The 22,184-nt window shown below is 42.5% G+C and overlaps 1 protein-coding gene across 29 annotated transcripts in view; it reads right to left on the reverse strand.

Moving 5' to 3' along the window:
- Positions 1-22,184, reverse strand: part of APBB2 (amyloid beta precursor protein binding family B member 2) — a 377,507-nt gene that overhangs the window by 180,507 nt on the left and 174,816 nt on the right. For all 29 annotated transcript variants that reach the window (XM_055588388.1, XM_055588387.1, XM_055588384.1 and 26 more), the window contains one exon: positions 13,186-13,995. In XM_055588388.1, coding sequence (XP_055444363.1) covers positions 13,186-13,995 — 810 coding nt within the window. The remainder of the gene's footprint in view (positions 1-13,185; positions 13,996-22,184) is intronic.

The following is a 22,184-nucleotide window of genomic DNA, read 5'->3' on the forward strand; positions in this document are numbered from 1 at the left end:
TACTGTGAGCTTCTTAGATGTGAACTATTACATCTTTACTTTGTTGCACTGCCAGTATGAAGGGGCTTCCCTGGTGGCTCAAGCGGAAAAGAATTTGCCTGCAATGCAGGAGACCCAGGTTCAGTCCCTGGGTCAGGAAGACCCCCCGGAGAAGGAAACAGCAACCCACTCCAGTACTCTTGCCTGGAGAATTCCATGGACAGAGGATCCTGACAGGCTACAGTCTATGTAGTTGGAAAGAGAAATAACACAGTTTACCAATGACACTAATCATTCATTCAAACATGAGTACCCATTGTATTTCTGGGGATTAAAGACAACAACAAAGGCAAAACAGCTTTTATCACCAAGAAAAGTTTCAGATGCGACAGTGCTCAGTAGCTAAGTTGTGTCTGACTCTCTGCAACCCCATGGACTGTAGCCCACCAGGCTCCTCCATCCATGGGATTTTCCAAGCAAGAATACTGGAGTAGGTTGCTATTTCCTCCTTCAGCGGATCTTCCTGACTCAGGGATCAAACCTGCATCTCCTGCATTGGCAGGCAGATTCTTTACCATTGTGCCGCCTGGGAAGCCCAAGGAAGCCCTCCATCCCATAGCAAGCATTTTTGGAAAAGTTAGCTATCATTACAATTATTGTCTTATCTTTGCTATGAGAGGAAGGTTTCAATTTCATAGCAAAGATAAGACAATAATTATAATGATAGCTAACATTTCAAAAAATGTTTTCTGTGAGTCAGGTATTGGGCCAAGGGTTTTAAGTAACAATTTTATAAGGTCAATTCTACTATTATTCCTATTTTAGAGAAAAGAAACTTGGCACCCAGAGGTTAAGAAAGTGATGGAACCGGGATAAAACAGGATGTTTGACTGTCAAACCCAGAAAAAGGTGAATGCTGTAAGGTACTTAAAAGATTTAAAAGAATCTTGAGGAAGGAGCCTGTGAGTTCCTTGAAGGCAAGATTATGCCTCAATCTTGGAACCACCTAGAGAACTAGCTCGGTTCTTGTACATGTTAGGAACTCAGCAGACATTCATCAACTGGAAGTATTAAGGTTAACCTACCATCCTTACTAAAGGTACATTAAGGTTAACCTATCACCCTTACTAAACACTATCCTAAAAATAAACAGTCTAGATTTTACCAATCCAATAATCCTTAAGTACACTGAAGATACAGTGGACCTGAGGTTGAAAATGCTTCTCTCTGATACTTGATACAAAGAGTCCATTCTCAATTACAGCATGTAGAGGAAAAATAAACAGGAGACAGAAGGACAAGACAACAACTAAAAGCCACTCAGGAATCCTGGAAGAAGCTGATGCTTATTCTGGGGCAAGAAAGAAGAGCAGGAGGTCATAGAATGTCTTTCTTGTCCATAGTGAGCAAAGGATGAAAGAAAATGTCGGTCAAAGGTCCCCCCAAAAACACATCCCTGGAGCAGAAACTAAAGGAGTTAGCCCATTACAGAGAAGTGTCCCTGCAGGCTTCTGATATCAGGTTATCTCACTCCTCTCAGCCCTTGAACTTCCTTTGCTGCACTTCCCAAAAGCCCTTTCCCAATGGTTTGCAATTGAGGTCATCTCTATTCTCTTACTTTCTGAGAATGTTACATGGAACTGCGGCCATCTTTTCTTCTGGAATACCCTGAGGAAAGGTTCTGTCATTCTATTAACGCCATTCCACACATCAGTTAGGGATTAAGAAGGCTCTCATGAGCCAGTCATCTTGTATACCCAGCCATCACACACACACTAGCCTGTGTAAGAAAAAAGTGTTCTGGTAACAAACAAATAACAGACCAACATCAGCTTCCTAAGCAAGCCATTTACAAGATAGAGATCCAGCTTTAGAATATCCTAGATGTACCAACTGAGTACAGTGTTATATGAAGAATTCTTCAAATTATGCTGATGAAGAGAAATAATTGCCTAACAATGTCCTTAACGATATTAAAGAAGAGTCTTTGCAAAGATTAAACTCAATCATATTCAAGAGTAAATCTACAGATGGCAAAACAAAATGAAAAAAAAAAAAAAAAAAAAGGGAACTCATGTCCTAACGACTGAAGCAACTTAGCAGCAGCAGCAGAATGTACTAATAAATACCACCTCCCTTCGTAGATACTGACAATAATGTTTTAGAGCCCCATTCTCTCACTTTCTGACCCTTACACATGGAATGCTGACTACATATGATTTTCTAATAGTTAAATGATTCAATCTTCCGGTCAAATCTGTTTGAATAGGAAGCTTTTACTTAACTGCTTTGAACCCAAGGGATCTCAGAGGGAAACAATATAAAAATTAAGAGTAGTTGGTAACTATACTCACATTTATGAAAGCAAACTGGGTGTTTAACTGAGCCAGACTTGAAGCACAAAAAATTTATGAACCACCCACATCCTAGCTTTTGAAAAGCTAATGTTTTCCCTCCGCTCACCAGATTAACAGATGGAGAACTCTGAGAAGTCATCTAAAGATGTCTTTGGAAATTTTAAGCATGTTTTGCTTAACAGTTCATGTCACACTTTATAATTCCACCAGAAGGCATGGGACTGTGACCAGGATGACTATGATTAAAAGAAGTCTGTAGGTACAGGTTGCCACTACTACAGATTACACGCATGCAGCTAACAGGCAAGACCAACGGCAGCCGAGTTCTTTCTACTGTAACAGTTTCATGTGAGTGTTTATGGCTGAGTCCACCAACACTTAGAGCAGGGGTCCACAGGCCTAATGCCTTAAGCCCCAGAAGACAGGACCCATCTAAAGGCTGCCGCTGACTGGAGAATCCATGGCATTTGAGTCCAGCATTGAGAGATATCTGGACTAAGGAATGGGAAACTCCTATTTTTATGTAAAAGCTACTAATTTCTAAGCATTGGCATCTAATTCAAAACATCATCTGGTAGACAAAACCTGTCTGTGGGTTTCCTGTGCACTCCCCAGCACTACCCATTTGTCATCTCTGAAACTTTCATGGCATCATATTACCTTTGCGTGGTCTCAAAGTTAGGGTCACAGTTTTCCTTTTATACTCTGCACAGCTCCTAAGAGCATACTGTATGTTTGGTAAGCAGTGTCTCTTAAACGGAGGTAAGAACGCATGGCTACAACTATACCCCAATTTAAAAAAAGGAAGAGAAGCATGGTTGCTACTGACATCCCTGTGTCTCTGATTTTAAGTTTGGACCCGAAGGAATAACACCATCTCCATATAGCCACATTCCCTGAACTATCCTGTTCAGAACCAAGCAAAACTGCTGAATGTGAAGCTTTACTATGTGTTTATCGTTTTATCTCCCCTGCCTTTTCCATATCCACCCGCCCATCTTGGTTGGGTTTGTGGTTTCAGATTCACCAGTATCAGTTCCATACTTAAGTTCCTTCATTGAAGAATTTGGACAAAAGCTATCCCAAATGATCTTGAGGTCCTTTGCAGCATACTCTACTCACTTATCCATTCTGACAAGATCTGCCAAGTATTAATTTTCCTTCCTGAAAAACTTGAATACAATAATTCCTGGAAACATCCTTTCACAGCTCCTCTGTGTTGCATAGATTAAGAAATTACCTACAAAGATAACCATACTGGGTTGAACAGAATTCCCCTAAAATTCATATCCACTCAATCTCAGGATGTGATCTTATTTGGAAATATGGTCTTTGCAGATATAATCAGTTAAAAGTGAGTCCATATTGGACTAGGGTGGGCCCTAAAACCAATGACTGCTGTGGGAAGACACAGGCAGACACTGCAGTGATGCAGCTACAAGTCAAGACACTAAGCACTGCCAGGACCCACCAGAAGCCTGGAAGAGGCAAGCCAAAAGCCTTCAGAGGGGCATGACTCGACTGATACTTTGATTTCAAACTTCTAGCATCCAGAACTGTGAGAGAATAAATATCTTTGTTTAAGCAATCAAGTGTAAGGCAATTTGTTGCAGCAGCCCTGAGAAACTGATAAAACATGTAAACATCTCCCCTTCTTTGCTTGAAAACTTACACTGCCCAGGATCTGAGGATGGGCTTTATCTTTTCATACTTCCTGAGGCATGACATGTGAAATGTGACAAAGAAACCAGGGGCACATCTCAGAAGGTAACTACATGTATGTATGTGTGTGTGTGTGCGTGTGAGGGGGGGGGGTGCTTCCTCCAGGGAGACAAGAAACTGTGTGAGCTATCTGAGGTTACAGGCTGGTTCTAATTTAATTCTATGTCTCAGGTACCTAGCACAGTCCACAGAGTAGACTTAAAAAATAACTGCTCTGTGTTTGTATATATGAATTAATGAAAAAATTAATTAAAACAAAGCAATGGTGAACAAACTCACCATAAATCTCCCTGTGTTTATTAACTTTAGGTTCTTTGTGAGAACAATAGGTTAGGAGAGAATGTTCATGATGAAATTTGACCAGAAAGCTTCTGAAAGTGGCCAGTAGCATCACCTGGCATTTCTGGGAGCCCATCACACAGGACTACTAGAGGACTCCATCCAGTCGTTTCCTAAGCAGCCACTCTCTGTCTCTGCCCACATCCTCTCCCCAGATGCTAAGCAACTTGTGAAGCTGGGTTCTAAAATTTTGATTTTCAACATGCCATTAAAGCAGACATGAGAAGGGGGGGAAAATCATGAATTACACTTCTTCAGTGGGCTTCCCAGGTGGCTCAGAGGTTAAGACTCTGCTTGCCAATGCAGGAGATGCAGATTTGATCCCTGGGTCAGGAAGATCCCCTGGAGGAGGAAGAGCAACTCACCCTAGTATTTTTGCCTGGAGAAACCCATGGACAGAGGAATCTGGTGGGCTATATAGTCCCTGGGGGTCACAAACAGTTGGACATGACTGATCGACTAAGCACACACACACAGTGATTAATTTAAAAAGAGAAAAGGATTCCTTACTTTCTATCAGCTCTGAAGAGCAATGGTCTCCTGCTGGTCTTCATCTGTCAAAAACCTATTCAGTCTTCAGTACAGACAATTTAATGCCTGAACTTCCATATCCCAAACAATTAAAGTTTCTTTCTCCTCTAAGCTCCCTCTATCCCATAGCATGCCAGCATTTCATAGCTCCTTCCTGGTTCCATCTTGAATATACCAACAGTCTTGTGTTCATGACTAGACTGTTAGGACTTTTGTGGCCACTCATTTTATTGTATCTATTTTTAGCATGTGCCCTGAAGTACCTCCTATAATACTTCATAATGGAAAGCAACCAAAATCTATCTTATCATTCAACTGAATATATATATATATATATATTTTCTGGAACTTTCCGAAAATAATTAATTGAGCAAAATAATTTTCTTCCTTAAGTTCATGGGATGAGATAAAAAAGTCTTTTTATCCATCTGAGCCCCGAGGTACTAAAATCTAATTTGGAAATCACACCATCCACCCGGAACACAATCCGTCCGAGCTATTTTGGAAACATTTCATATGTGTCTTCTTCAATTCCTCCTGTCACATCAGGGAACTCTCAATTGAGACGATAAGACAAAAAGGCGAGTGAATCACTACTGGGTGTTTAAAAGATTAAAATGAATGCAGCAGGACAAACCAACTGAACACTGGGCCCTTTCTATAATCTGGATTTTTTTCTTTTTTCCTTTAAGGGATGGGAGCTTTCAAAAAGCAATTAAAAAATACTTTATGTTTGAAATTGCCAAAATCTATTGACATAAAATTTAAAAATTTCTAAAAAGTGTTAATAATATCAACTTGTCCAAAGCTCTAACACTCTTAAGCTAGCAAAGGGCAGAAATAATTAGTGCAGTCAACTGTGTTGACATAATTAGGTTTGCGCCTTGGCTTTTGCCCTCAGCAGCTATCCAACTTGCAAGAGTTCCACTTTGCTTGCCTTAAGACTGGAAACCAATCAATTTAAGACATCAAAGGATTTAAACTCTTAAGTACAGATCAATTCGCAATGAAATCAACTCACAAAGTATGCAGGTAAGTGAAAACGAAATGGTTCTTTCCTCTGGCTGCTCTGAATTGTAGACTTATGATAGCTCAGCTGTGTAAAGAATTTGCCTACAATGCAGGAGATCCCTGTTTAATTCCTGGGTGGGGAGGATCCTCTGGAGATGGGATAGGCTACCCACTCCAGTATTCATGGGCTTCCCTGGTGGCTCAGACAGTAAAAAATCTGCCCACAATGCGGGAGACCTGGGTTCGATCCCTGGATTGGGAAGATTCCCGGAGGAGGCCACAGCAACCCACTCCAGTCTTCTTGCCTGGAAAATTGGGAGCCTGATGAGCTACAGTTCATGGCGTCGCAAAGAGTTGGACACAACTGACTGAATGCAGCACGGAGACATCTAATACAAAGAATGTTTGTGATGGATTGAAATGCTGGCCCCAACTCTTCATCTTTCCCTGGAGCCTAGAATAAAATAATAATCACCCTATCCAAGTGTTCTGAACAGCTATTTTATATAAGTTGTGCTTACTTTTTCTTTTTTTGGCTGCACCAAGCAGCATGCTGCTGCTGCTAAGTCGCTTCAGTCGTGTCCGACTCTGTGCGACCCCAGAGACCACAGCCCACCAGGCTCCCTGTCCCTGGGATTCTCCAGGCAAGAACACTGGAGTGGGTTGCCATTTCCTTCTTCAACGCATTAAAGTGAAAAGTGAAAGTGAAGTCGCTCAGTCGTGTCCGACTCTTAGTGACCCCATGGACTGCAGCCCACCAAGCTCCTCCATCCATGGGATTTTCCAGGCAAGAGTACTGGAGTGGGGTGCCATTGCCTTCATAAGCAGAGATTAAACCCATGCCTTCTGGAGTGGAAGCACGTGTGTGTCTATGGTGCTCAAGTGCACGCATGCTCAGTCATGTCTGACTTTGCAACCCCGTGGATTATATATAGCCCGCCAGGCTCATCTGTCCATGGGATTTCCCAGGCAAGAATACTGGAATGGGTTTTCATTTCCTATCCAGTGGAAGTATAGAGTCTTAACTGCTGGACCACCAGGAAAGTCCCTTACTTTTTCTGTTTTTATAGCTAGATTTATGTAGCAAATCGCAGATAGTATGCATATTTGTGGTCCAGATCCACCTACCCAACCAGCAAACAGATAAGGTTTATGGAGCTTGTGACTGTGTGTTACCTAGTGTGAGAAAAGGTTCATATCCACACATGATAAAGACTTTGCCCCTGCTTTCACAGAGCTCCAAGTCCAAACAAAAACCTTTCAGTAAGGTTACAAACTTCTGAGAGGAATGTGATAACCCGAGACTTGGAAATATTGCCTTGAGGTACAGAAAAAGGACTTTCAACAGCTCAGAGGGCCTGGAAAAATTTCACAGAGGAGCTAAGAGTTCAGCTGAAACTCAACTGCTTATAAGAATGAAAAGATTCTCTAAAATATAATTTTCCATCTTTTAGATTATAATGATACGCTGGTTGAAGTGTATAAAGTCTGATGTATTCAGCCACTGGTGCCACAAGCCAAGGTCTCAAAACTATGATACAGTGGGAAAATGTTGGATATTGTGTCTAGAGACCTTGGTTCACATCCCAGCATGGTCGCCTGAGTGTGGTAAAGTCCCCCCAAAAGATCTGGAACCCAGAATTTCACTGTGCCTTCCACAATAACTGATTAATCAGTATCCCCCATTATGAAGCAATATTTTCAGCTAAGTTATAAAATCAGTTCAGTTCAGTTCAGTCGCTCAGTCGTGTCCGACTCTTTGTGACCCCATAGACTGCAGCATGTCAGGCCTCCCTGTTCATCACCAACTCCCGGAGTTTACTCAAACCCATGTCCATTGCATCGGTGATACCATCCAACCACCTCATCCTCTGTTGTCCCCTTCTCCTCCTGCCTTCAATTTTTCCCAGCATCAGGGTCTTTTCCAATGAGTCAGTTCTTTGCATCAGATGGCCAAAATACTGGAGTTTCAGCTTTAGCATCAGTCCTTCCAATGAATATTCAGGACTGATTTCCTTTAGGATGGACTGGTTGGATCTCCTTGCAGTCCAAGGGACTCTCAAGAGTCCTCTCCAACACCACAATTCAAAAGCATCAATTCTTTGGCGCTCAGCTTTCTGTGTAGTTCAACTCTCACATCCATACATGACTATTGGAAAAACCATAGCCTTGACTAGATGGACCTTGGTTGGCAAAGTAATGTCTCTGCTTTTTAATATGCTATCTAGGTTGGTCATAACTTTTCTTCCAAGGAGCAAGAGCATTAATTTCGTGGCTGCAGTCACCATCTGCAGTGATTTTGGAACCCAAAAAAACAGTCTGCCACTGTTTCCACTGTTTCCCCATCGATTTGCCATGAACCTCATGTGAAGAGTTGACACATTGGAAAAGACTCTGATGCTGGGAGGGATTGGGGGCAAGAGGAGAAGGGGACGACAGAGGATGAGATGGCTGGATGGCATCACTGACTTGATGGACTTGAGTCTCAGTGAACTCTGGGAGTTGGTGATGGACAGGGAGGCCTGGCATGCTACGATTCATGGGGTCGCAAAGAGTCGGACACGACTGAGCGACTGATCTGATCTGATGGAACCAGATGCCATGATCTTAGTTTTCTGAATGTTGAGCTTTAAGCCAACTCTTCACTCTCCTCTTTCACTTTCATCAAGAGGCTCTTTAGTTCTCCTTCACCTTCTGCCATAAGGGTGGTGTCAATCTGCATATCTGAGGTTACTGATATTTCTCCCAGGATTCTTGATTCCAGCCTGTGCTTCTTCCAGCCCAGCATTTCTCATGATGTTGTCTGCATGTAAGTTAAATAAGCAAGGTGACACTATATAGCCTTGACATACTCGTTTCCCAATTTGGAACCAGTCTGTTGTTCCATGTCTGGTTCTAACTGTTGCTTCTTGACCTGCATAGAGATTTCTGAGGAGGAAGGTAAGGTGGTCTGGTATTCCCACCTCTTGAAGACTTTTCCACAGTTTGTTGTGATCCACATAGTCAAAGGCTTTGGCATAGTCAGTAAAGCAGAAGTAGATGTTTTTCTGGAACTCTCTTGCTTTTTTTTTTTTTTTTTCCTGTAGGTCTTCATAGAACTGTTCAGCTTCTTCAGCATTACTGATCAGGACAGAGACTTGGATTACTGTGATACTGAATGGTTTGCGGTGGAAACGAACAGAGATCATTCTGTCGTTTTTGAGACTGCATCCAAGTACTGCATTTCAGACTCTTTTGTTGACTATGAGGGCTACTCCATTTCTTCTAAGGGATTCTTGCCCACAGTAGTAGATATAACGGTCATCTGAATTAAATTCACCCATTTCAGTCCATTTTAGTTCACCAATTCCTAAAATGTTGATGTTTATTCTTGCCATCTCCTGTTTGACCACTTTCAATTTTCCTTGATTCATGGACCTAACATTCCAGGTTCCTATGCAATATTGCTCTTTACAGCATTGGACTTTACTTCCATCACCAGTCATATCCACAACTGGGTGTTGGTTTTGCTTTGGCTCTGTCTCTTCATTCTTTCTGGAGTTATTTCTCCACTGATCTCCAGTAGCATATAGGGCACCTAGTGACCTGGGGAGTTCATCTTTCAGTGTCCTATCTTTTCTCCTTTTCATACTGTTCATGGGGTTCTCAAGGCAAGAATACTGAAGTGGTTTGCCATTCCCTTCTCCAGTAGACCATGTCTTGTCAGATCTCTCCACCATGACCCGTCCGTCTTGGGTGGCCCTACACAGCGTGGCTCATTGTTTCATTGAGTTAGACAAGGCTGTGGTCCATGTGATTAGATTGGTTAGTTTTCTGTGATTGTGGTTTTCAGTCTGTCTGCCCTCTGATGGAGAAGGATAAGAGGCTTATGTAAGCTTCCTGATGGGAGAGACTGACTGAGGGGGAAACTGGGTCTTGTTCTGATGGGCGGGGCCATGTTCAGTAAGTAACCAATATCAGATAAAGTAAGTACCCAATATCAAAATCAGACATTGATTAAAATATAACATCAAATGATTTACTCACTACATCAGGGCCATTTGGGGATATGTAAATGACCTCCATTTTTATTCAATTAATCATTATTTACTTACCAGTTTACCTGCTATATTTCAGGCATGTCATGACAGCACAAAGATGAAGACAAATCACCAACCCCTTCTCTTAGGGTACAGAAAGTCCTAACTAAAATCAGAGACCAAAATACAAGTAACTCATAATTAAGAGAGAAGTAATCTTGTATATCCCACTGCTATACTGATAATGATTATCACTAATAAAAATAAGCACTCATTTATTAAGTTCTTGCTATATGCCAGACACTGTTCTAAGGACTCTTTGAAGCACTTAATCTTCACGCCAGATCTATGCTAAAACATTACTAGCACCCCCACTTTACAGTTGAGAGGCTATGCGAACGGTCTACGTGGAACCCAGCGGAGACCTGAACTCAAGCAGTTGACTCAAGAGCCTGTCCTCTCAATGCTAAGTTAATGAAGCATTAGGCCCACTATCACACCATCTGATTTGGTTTTCTCTGTGTATAGCCTGCCTTTGTACACATTAGTAATGAACCAAATTTTGAAAACGGCCATTCTATAGGATACCGTCAGTTTTCATTTTATTAAGCCCCTATGAAAAATCATCAAGTTTCTTTCTTTCTTTTTTTTTATGGCCACACTGCGTGGTCTGTGGGATCTTAGTTCCCTGACCAGGGATTGAACCCAGGCCCACAGCAGTGAGGGTGTGCAATCCTAATCAATGGACCACCTGGGAAGTCCCAAGAGGTGTTTTTTCAACGGGAGTTCACAAGGGGCTCTGAAGAAATTCCAAAAGAATTCCCAAATATTCATTTTGAAGGGATGGCTTCTAAATTTGTTTAAAAAACCCCATCAATCTCACAGCTTTAGAGTTGAGTCACAGCTAACACATTTTTCCAAGCACATCTAAATCAAAATGTTTATCCTTAGCGACCTATTATGGACCATCACCATACTGTCATCCTTACTCTAAAACACAAGGTCTTCAAAAGTGACTTGAAGAATGAAAAATGAACCTAACCCCTCAACAAGTCAGAAAACTCTAATCCAGTACACATCACATGCCAAGCACTCTAATAGGTTTTGTAGAGAAACTCAGCAGCAAGTAACACCGGGACACTGAGCAAATGAGTAGTGAGCTGAGGAGACCCTGGAGAGGATCCTTGGAGAGATGAACCGAGCCCGTGCATGGGGTCAGTTTAAACTCTGTACTCTCTGCCAGCCCTTACTGACACCAGCATTCAATAAGCAAAGGGGTTGGGGCTAGAACTACCGTAAACACTCAGCATCAGGAGAATTGTTAAACCATGGAGTTTTAAGAGGGTGGAACAGCATGCTTAACATTTAAACTTAGCCTGAGGTAGAACACTGCTATCCTGTTATGAACTGATCTGCAAAATACATACTTCAGTGGAAAAAGTGAAGCATTCATAAAATAATGTCAATCATTTTTAAAATTTTTTACCATGGAAAAATTTAAGCACACAAAAGTAGAGAGAACATAGTAATAAAGCTTTATGTACCTACCTTTAACAAAGATTAGCTTATGGACAAATGGCATACACGTATTATTTCAATAAGAATATATTACACTATATATTATTCTACGATATTCTAGTATGTATCTCAAAAAGGTAAAAACTCTTTAAAAATATTATGAAATAGGGGGAAATTTTAAAGTTTATTATAAATGTGGGTATATGTCTAAAATGGCTCCTGAAAAAAAATGCTTTAAAAAAAAAAAGTAGTGGTTTTCATTGGAAAAAAGGCAAACAGATTGAGGAACAGGGGAGACTTTACCTAATACATTTCAGGAAGATTTAAAATGTAAATACAACAGGAGCGCTGTGCTCAGAAGAGCAGCAGAAAGGCTGCCATGACCTGAGGAACGCAGTGTGGCCTCAGCAGAGGGCGCTGAACACACGAGGGCAAGTTTGAACGTGAGATACTCAAGGAGTCATTTATATAGATTCAGACATTGGCAGGTGACAGTTTCCATCGGCTACAGGATATGAATTCTCTAAACGTAAAAAGTAATAGAGAGTTGTGAACTCAGTGACATTACTAAACATAATTATAATTCCAATAATGTGCAGGCCCAGACGTTTATGAGATGAAATGGGCTCATCTCAACCTCCCTACTGCCACATATCCAGCAACAGGAAGCTGATGAAATCATGTAAAGCACTGTGATTTTAAAGGGCACTTCAAAAAGCCTTTTTTTCTTTTTTTCAACAAGGTAATGTCTTATTTTCTCCTTCTCTTTTCCTATCTGTAGTCCTTGTAACTTCTCTGCCTTATAGGTTGGGAAAATGTCATTTCCTTCCCTGGTGGTTCTATCTGTAACATCTGTATCACATTAACACAGCCCTGGGAACCACTGGATGCAGGGTTAGGGTAAAGAAAGAAGCCTTTGTGAGTGCTTGTTTACAGTGAATTCAGATACAGTTCAGTTCTCCAATCTTTTAACCTTATGATCAGTAAAAAGGGGACTATGAGAAGATGAGATAAAAAGTAGCTCAGTTTTAGGACCCTGCTCATTTCTGTGACAATTTTCAGTTCTGTGAAAAATCCAAAGATATTACAAATATAGACAAAAGTCAAGAAAGACTGGTCTCAACTAGACTAGTTAAAATCCAAAACTTCTGAAAATACATTAAAAGAAACACCACTTTCTCACTTTCAAATATCACTTGCACAAGGCTAACAACATATTTCCTAGTAAAGGTCAAAAAGGACATGTCTTTAATGAATAGACTTTCAACTTCTTAACCTTTAAACTTTTCATTAGCTTGAGCATAAACATGTTTTTCTGAGAACTTTAAAAACAGTTGTTCTCTTTCTCAGGTTGCATCCACCCCTGGCAACTGTCTTATTATTTTCCTTACAAAACCCAGTGTTTCGAGATACTATGTAGAAACGGTTCACCTAACCACTGGCAGTATAATCTCCAAATAAGTGATGTTTTACTGTATTTAACACCAGGGACTTATTTCTTTTATAAAAATGCTTCCCAGGACAAACAACTTGTTTGAATCAAAATGAAAATGCTGAGTACTTTTCACATAAATTGCCCAATTTTGCCCTAAGAGGCTCAAGTTCTTCTCCACCTGCAAATGAAAATTTGGGGGGAGGGGGGGTCATTGCAGAGATTAATTCCATCAAGAAGGGAAAGTGCCACTGCAGGCTACACCTCTCCCAGGTACCTGTCTCGTCCGGGGAGCTGGGGGAGGCGCTGTCTTGGGACAGTGTGGTCCAGCTGGACTCCTCATCGCTTGGCGCCAGGTTCTGGATCCGGTGGAGTGCACAATCGGTTTTGGCCCCTGTTTTAGGATGATCCTTCTTGGTCTCTGGGCTGGATGATACTGTGGCTATGTGGCCCTCCTCGGGGCTAGACTGGGGCTTGTTTGGTTTCTGCAGCAGCACATCGCTGTTCCCAACAGTGGGGGAGGCCTGGCCTGGCTGGGCCTTCTCTCCCACAGCCCCAAGCTGGTTGCCCACGTTCTGCTCGAGTTCCCTGCTGGAGGTCTCCAGGTCTGCATAGTAGTTCAGGAAGCTCTTGGTTCTCCGGGGCTGGGAGGGTAAAATCTCACAGTCCGGGGAGTCCCGAGGGTGGGGCTCTTTACCCTCTAACTTCTCAGAAGTGATGTTGATGACTGCGGTGGGGCTGACGTTCCTGTTGGGGTCCTGCTGCCCTTGTTCTGCGGCCTTCCGGAGCTGGTTCTCCCCGTTTTTCACCAGCTTGATGTTGGCAGAGCCATTTCCCAGCAGGGGCTGTGCGGCTGGATCCGAGAGGCCCATGGCCGCCTGGATGTTAGTTAGTGCATATTTTTTCCTGCATTTAGGGGGTGTGCTATTCTTGGTTTCTGTGTGTTTTATTTCGGCGTTCAATAGTTCATTGTGGGAGGACCGGAGATTGAGGGTGTTTGGTGGTGTGACTGGGCTGTTCCGATTCGTGACGTCTGTGGTTCCGCTGCTGGCCATAAACACTGCCAAAGTGTCTACACCTGAGTCAGCTGGGAAAAAAGAAGAAAGCCGGTCATTAGATGCCTGGCATGATCAAATGACTTAGCGTACGGAGTGAGCAAACATTTCTACACAGAAAATTGAAAGGATCAATGCTTCCATTGCAGTTTTGTAGAACTGACCCATCTTCCCCTCTCTTTTCACTGTGTGCTCATACATTAACCAGGAGCAAATAAAAGGCTTAACGTGGACACACAAAAGCCAGTTTATAGAAAAGCGTGGTGGTCTGAGGTTTCAAATTTTACTTAGAATAAAAATGTATCTCTCTTTTGAATTCATATAAAAGTACTTTCTTCCCACAGCTGGTCTTCATTTTTTCACAACCTCGAAAATCATCTGCTTTCTAAACATTTACACTACATTTCTATTTTGTCGTTACCTCAGGCAACAAAAAAGGTTGCTCAGAAAGCCTCTGGGGCTCCAGTATTCTTAATTAACCTGAAAGGTCACTGTTCAGTAAGGTACCACGTATCCAAGGTAATTTTTCTCCACCATATTTAGAAATCGTGTTCTGAATGCCAGGAAAAACCATACCTCCATTACAGTTTGATAGTTTTGTGAACATTTCTGACCTGGGCTTACTGTGTGCACTAACCATAAATTTTGGAGAAACGGCTTAATTACTCAAGAACATACACATAAAACAATTTATAATAACGCAGCATTGAGCCCGAGGCTACAGACATGTTAGAGCCCCCAAAGGAGTCTGAATATATTCCACTGAATTAAAACACACACTCAGCAGTTTGCAGGCACCACGTGCCCTTGCAGAACTCCTGGAAAACTGTCTGGCAGTTACATTTATCTCAAATATTGTTCACACCATCAGTGATTTGTTCCATGTGTCTCTTGCTAGGAAGAGAGAAAGATTCCTCAAACTAGAAAGGAAAAACTTCATCAGGGGGAATTCCTAAAGTTTCAGATTTCTCAGCCTATGACGAATGACTTCTTTCTTATCTGATCCCTTGCCCTCCAGAGACCTCCAAGGGCTCCTCTGTATCAGGAGTAGATGAACCAAAGCACAGCTCCTAACATTCCTGAAATTGTACTATGACAAACCCCTCCTTCTCCATCGAGCAAAACAGAGGCCTCTGCAGGGGAGGAAGGTAAGAATGTTCTCCATTTTGGGAGCTTAGCAACATCTCTGTCCATCGTCCAACACTCAGGATGGGATATTTTAGAAGAGTCACCACTTGAGCCTTGTGTGCTTCTCTGGAGCTAGGCAACATCTGTACCCTCCAAGCCTCGTCCATATTTACAGCAGAATGACCATGTGGCCCACAGAGATAGCGAGGGCTGGAGCCCAGAGGATTCCTGCTTACCCACACCTGTCTCAGCACCTGGGCTTCACTGAGGATCTAGGGTCTAGGATCTTTTAAACAATACTGACAACTGAATTTTTAAAAAATTCTTTATACTGCTTTGGCTAGTACTACCGTTCTACAGAAAACATGTTTTAATATATAATTCAACCTCACTTTAGAGCAGCATTTGGTATGAAAAGGGTCCACCGTGAACCCACACGAAGTTTTCCCTGAGACATAATACCCATAACATAGGACAGGAGAGAAAATTATATTTAGACTCGGGTATTTGGAGTGACATTATTATGAGAAAGCTGGCAATCTGCTGGCTTTTAAGAAGGTGTGACAAAAAAAATTTTTATGAGGCTGTTTTATGACGTTAAGATACTATATTCTAGCAATGTTTTTAGGGAGAAATTTTTATTTACTTTGTTTATAACCATAAACACTTTCACAAAGAATACCATCAAAATTTTTAGGTGATTTAATACTTAAGTAGCTTTTATATCTTGGATGTGACAGATAAAACCTCTGAGCCACGTTTTCACCAGCCTTTTGGATCCTACCACCCCTTCTAGCCCACTGTAACTCTTCTGCTTGCTAGAAATCACAAACGCAAAATTTGGGAGGGTTAAGTTAGAACAACAGGACCAAAAATAGCTCTGCAGATGCCGTTTTTATAGATCAAAGCCTGAATACAATTCAGGTGTGTGTTTTAAATATTAAATGATAGTATCATCTGAAAGCAAAATAAAAGGTTCAGATCTAGAACTAAGGCAGTCAGTTAATCCTACGAAGTACACAGTTGTCCCTAGATGTTAATACATCAGCCAGCAAGTCCTTTGGGTTCACAGGGTCCTGAAGCGGGTAGAGATGAGCAACTTCCTAGAAAGGCCAAGGCAGCAGAAAGGAGGCTCCCAAAAGTGGGGAGGCAGTGCCCATGAGGATGACTGCACAGAACTCAGGTCAAAGACACGAGGCATAAGCCTGCTCCATGCTAATTCCTGGTTAAGTGTTCCAGGACATCAGGCTCTCAGTCTCCTTGTCTGAAAAATGGGGACGATAATAGTACTTGGCTGTTGTAAGGATTAAAATGCGAAATGGCGCTAGGAGGTTAGCACAGTGCATAAACAATAAATACGAGTGATCTTCAGCCTTTTAATCCAAGTGACAGAGCACTAAGCTGCCTGCTGTCAGGCCCCTAGATTAATCAGGCGTTTGATCTGAGTTGTACAAAAATGGTCTTGCTGCAGAGACACAGGGAGCAAACAGACTAACAAGAAGGGGTAAAGAAGCCGAGTCTACAGGAGTTTAATTACAGAAGAAAATCCTCAGATTAAGAGAAAGGAGGTATGTGATTCTTTTTTTAAAGGAAAGAAAATCTTATAATGTCTTTTTAAATCTTCTAAAATTTAGTTATTTTCTTTATGGTCAAAAAAGCCTATGAGTTAAGTCCAATCTCCTTGACATAACAGAAAAGTTGCTTAAACTCTTCATTTCTTTACCAGGATAATGCTTAATAGCATCTGTACATCACTGAGCTTTGCTGAGGACTGAGAGAGACAGCTGTCAAGCACTGAACCTAAGGCCTGATGTACTGTAAGAGCTCAACATACACCAGGGATGACTATCATCTCATAGCTCCCTCCTGTGCCGCACTCTTCTGTCTCTGGCCACCACACCTCCGGCCATCATGTACTGAACACGTTCTTGCCTGGTGCTGTGGCTGGGAATGCGGAAACCAAGACACATAAGGTCCCACCTGCTAAGCGCTTTCAGCCTCAGACACACACACACACACAAAGTGACAGAAAGCAATCAGGGTACAAAGTGGTAAGTGATCTTCTCACTTCACATTGGAGAGGAGCTGCAGGTAAGAGAGCGTGGATTACCATCTGGGGAATCTGAGCAAATCAAGACATGAGAGGAAAGGCGGTAAAGAGAGAGGGGGAGGGATCGGGCAGAGAGTCCTGGAAGACCTGCTCCAAGAGATGGGCTTGACCCTGAGGCACTTCAACAGCTGCAAGAAGAAGGAATGAGGCTCAAATGTGTGTGTGCACTAGGGTTTTGTTCTTTTCTTTCCTCAAACATATTCTCCAAGACGGAGATTACTCCGATAAAAGGCAATACAGAAGCAATGAAAATTTGGCATTAAAACATCAGTGGTTGTCAGGGAAAGAGCATAATAAGGTAGACAGAGGGTGTCTCCCTAACTAGAGAGGGAGGTTGGCTCCATCTTCATGTTCTTCTATCTGGTGTTAGAGACTGACTCTACTATTTACCTGAGGAGAACAAAGCCTTGGCAAGGACGCTCGCTGGAAGGCTACTGGAACAGTCCGGTCAAGACAGTAGGGAGAGTACATGTGTCAATCTGTATAGCACAGGGGACACTACTCAGTGATTTGTGGTGACTTACATGGGGAGGAAATCTAAAAAAGAGTGGATATATGTATAACTGAGTCACTTTGCTGTATAGCAGAAAGTAACACAACATTACAAACAACTATTTTCCAATATGAAGAAAAAAGACAGTAGGGAGAGGATGAGGTGGGTATAGGGAGGTAGTCACACTGCCATAGGGCCAGCTCTGGTCACTCATCTCATGACCAGGGTGTACAGTGAGGTCTCCATAAGCCACCCGGATTTAGAGATAGGAACTGAAAAGAGCCAAGTGCACTGAGTGATCATAAGGACAGTGGCGTCTCCTGTTATATCCGCTTCAGGAGGATGGCAGAGTTGGGCAGGGAGTGACCTTTAAGGAACTTCACTAGCAAACAAGCAGAAGGAGTGAGAAGAACGGCTGGAGGGTGATCTGGGGATATGGCAAGGAACTTTTGTTCTTTATGGTGAGAGTCCAAGCCTCGTTTCCTTTTTTTATAGGCCGGGAAAGCTGAAGCTGGCACAGAGGGGAAAAGAAGAAACACAACAGAGGGACAGACCACGCTGGGGGGACCCGCAGAACAGATGTGGAAATGTCAGCCTCATCCAAGACGTGAGGAGGGGGGAGCGGGAGCCAGGCCAGGGTCAGGCACATACGTCACTGTGGTGACACAAATCCAAAGAAAAGCGAAACTGAGAACCTCAGTTTCTCCGTAAAGATAGTCTTTCCCAGAGGGAAGCAGTCTAGGGGGAACATGAGGAGAGGGACAAAGTTTCGAAACAGTCACAACAGAGAAAAACAGAATAAGCAATTTCAAAATAAATACACAAATAAAAGAAGGCTGGTGGCATAAAAACAGACACATAGCTCAGTGGAACAGAATAGAGAGCCTAGAAACAAGTCCACACATATACGGTCAACTAATCTATGACAAAGGAACCAAGAATATACAGTGGGGAAAAGTCAGTCTCTTCAATAAAGGTGCTGGGGAAAACTGGACAGCTACATGTGAAAGCATGAACGTAGAACACTATCTCATATGATACACAAAAATTAACTCAAAGTGGACTAAAGACTTGAAATTGAGGCCTGGAGTCATAAAAGTCATCAAAGAAAATATAGCAGGGTGAGCCCCTTGACACAGATCTCGGCAACGGTCTTTTGCGTTTGACACCAAAAGCAAAAGTGAACAAGTGGGACTACATCAAAAAAGTTTCTGCTCAGAAAAACAAAAACTTATCAAGCAAATGAAAAGGCAACCTATGGAATGGGATTTTTAAATAGGAAAGAAATAGACGCAGAGAGGGACACGATTAAGGTGTCAGATGTGAACAGTGAGGAATGCACTCCAGGATCTGGTCTGGGGTGGGGGGCAAGAGATGGAGCCAGGAGGAGGGTGAAGAGCTGGGGGAAAAGGCTAAGGGGTCAGAGGTCCCTGACAGATAAGGCAATAGGCATGACAGGAACAAGGAGCCGCTCCAATGCTAGCTGCACTCACACTTTGGGGAGCTTTTAAAAAGTACAGAAGCCTAGGCCCACCCCCAAAGACACTCCAGATATCTGATTCAATTAGTCTGGAAGGTGAATGTGTGTGTTAGTGTTAGTTGCTCAGTCGTGTCCGACTCTTCGTGACCCTATGGCCTGGAACCTGCCAGACTCTTCTGTCCATGGGGTTTTCCAGGCAAGAATATTGGAGTGGGTTGCCATTTCCTTCTCCAGGGGATCTTCCCGATCCAGGGATCGAACCCGGGGGAAGGTGAATGAGATCCATGATATTGCCATCACTTCCACATCTATTCATCATGCTCTTTTGAGCATAACTCACAAAGATTCAACATCAATTCAAGAGGATGGATTCCTGTAGCAGAGCCAGGTCTATGTTCAGAACTAAGAGGGGAAAAGCACTCACATCACCACTGCCGTCACCCTCCTGCACGATGGACAAACTACTACGGCCTGACAAATACTTCCTCCTTTTCTAATAAAAGTTTCACATTTTTTCTTAAGAATCAGCCGTCCTCCATGCTCATTCATTCATTCGACAGGTATTTTTTCATGCACTAGTCACAGACACCATTCTAACTGTTGAGGAGACAGAAGTGAACAAAACTGACAAAAATATCTGGTCTCATGGAGCTTACATTCTAGAGATCCAGCCCCCATGTTCAGGCAGAGATGACCCTACCCTTGATTCATGAGGTCCCTGGCCCAAGCACAGCCGATCAGAGTAGCAAATCCCCATGGCTATGGTGACTGATTCAAGGAAAAGCATGCCTTTGAACTGGAATGCTGGAGAAGACTCTTGAGAGTCCCTTGGACAGCAAGGAGGTCAAACCAGTCAATCCTAAAGGAAATCAACCCTGAATATTTATTAAGAACTGATGCTGTAGCTGAAGCTCCAATACTTTGGCCACCGGATGCGAAGAGCCAACTCACTGGAAAAGACCTGGATGCTTGGAAAGACTGAAGGCAAGAGAAGAAGGGGGCGACAGAGGATGAGATGGTTGGATGGCATCATCGGCTCAATGGACATAAATCTGAGCAAACTCCGGAAGGTAGTGAAGGACAGGGAAGCCTGGTGTGCTGCAGTCCACAGAGTTACAAAGAGTTGGACATGACTGAGCAACTGAACAAGGATCCTAAGACTTTTTCTGGAATAATCAGAAGAGAAGCATGCTCTTTTCTCTTTTAGAGAAAAAGATTTTCAGCTTAAGTTAATATAATGCACAGAGTATTTTTTATGAAGCCTAACCAAAATTAGGTAAGCCAGGGTCACTTTAATTTCATGGCTAACAAAGCTTTCCTCGAACCCTCAGTCACAAAGATCCCAGCACTGAGATGCAACCCCTGTAACTCAGATGACATCCTAATATAAACCCGTGCTGGAGCCCATAGTTAAACTCACCCTCCCCACTTCTCTTTGCTGAGACCTCTAGCCTCCTGTCGAAGAAAACTTGTCAGTAATGGCAGGAAATGTGTCTCTTCAATAACCTACTGCTCTTCCCCTGCTCCTGTCACAAGCTTACAAAACTGGAAATTGACAAATGGGCCCGGGGAAGCCCAATGTCTGCCCAATTTCTAAATGAGACTTCACATCTTCTTCATTTTTGTTTTCTGCTATACAATTTTATTTCCACTGAGGGGTTAACAGCAAAACTTCTACCCTGAGGAATGTTGCCTTTTGAACTAGACCTCAAAGTATTAAGGAAATGAAGTAAACTCAGATTTTTTTTTCCTTTTAGGAAGGAGAGGCAAAATAAAGCTGGTTCCTGAAATTACTCATAAAAGTAAACTCTCAATGTGGCAAAAATGATAAGAAGTTCTCTATGAACAAAGAAGGCAAAGGTTGTTGGGAAGCAGCTAGGGTTCCTCGGTCAGGGAGATCACAGGATTAGAACCCTGGACATTTTTAAACTGGGAGGACAACCTCACACAGTTGGTTCACGGGGCACCTTCCCCAGGCACTGAGATAAAGGGGTGATTTCAACCTGCAGCTCTGACCCACCTAAATAGGGCAAGGGTTTCCCATGCCCTATTCAACTAAACTGTCTGAGGGCTCACTCTGTTCAACAGCCCAAGTGAATCTGAGGAAAGCCAAGAGAGATGTACCAAAAGCTTTCCCTTAAGAAACTTGGCCAGACAGGGCAGTGGGAAGGAGAAGTTATTAACCCACCTCCCAATGGTTAGAGCAGGCAGAGGGGCTTACAAGCAGAAGTTATTAGGGATGTGGAGAGAGGTGCAGGGAAGACTTTCATGAAAGTAACAGCTGAGTTGGGTCTTGAAGGATACCTACGTAGGAGTCCACCAGTGACAAGGAAAAGAAAGGCACTCCAAGCAGGGGAAACCCAGGCATTCCAACATCAAGCCTGGCAGATGTCGTCACCTTGGGAAATCATATGCTTGTACCAAGCACATTTTCTTTGCTCAATTTCTAACCTCTTTTCATCATTTCATCTTCTTTTAAATAATGTTTTTTTCTGAAGATGACTGTATTTTTAAAAATATAGCTTAGAGTTATATGGTGGAGTTTGATGAATATAATCAGTGGTCAAGCTGGTGTAGATGGAAGAAAAAAAGGTAAGCTAAAATAAGGTCACAGGTTTTCTTGAGCAAGTGACAAGTCAATCCCAAAAGAGAAAAAAACATGAAACAATGGCAGAATCCTTGGAATAGGGTAATGACCCGACTATGCCACAGGCTGAGACCTCCTCACAAGGGACTTCTGCGCTGAATGTTGAAGGTTCAGCAGGAATTTTCTAGGCATATAAGGTATATATTCTGTTTTTTTTTTTTTTTTAAAAGGCTCCTGGTAGTCACAGCTCCTCAGAGTTGGAAAAGGAGACTGAAACCAAGCCTTATCCCATGCTCTCCACTAGCTGCTACTGTATTTTCAGGTAAAAAAATGGCTGGAATGATACTCCACTGAAACCAAAATGCTGTTCTCCTTATAAAATGTGTTATGTCCTACACCAAATGCATGACAGCAGTAGCTGTT

Source organism: Bubalus kerabau, chromosome 7, assembly GCF_029407905.1.
Source record: "Bubalus kerabau isolate K-KA32 ecotype Philippines breed swamp buffalo chromosome 7, PCC_UOA_SB_1v2, whole genome shotgun sequence".
In the NCBI taxonomy this organism is placed as follows: Eukaryota; Metazoa; Chordata; class Mammalia; order Artiodactyla; family Bovidae; genus Bubalus; species Bubalus kerabau.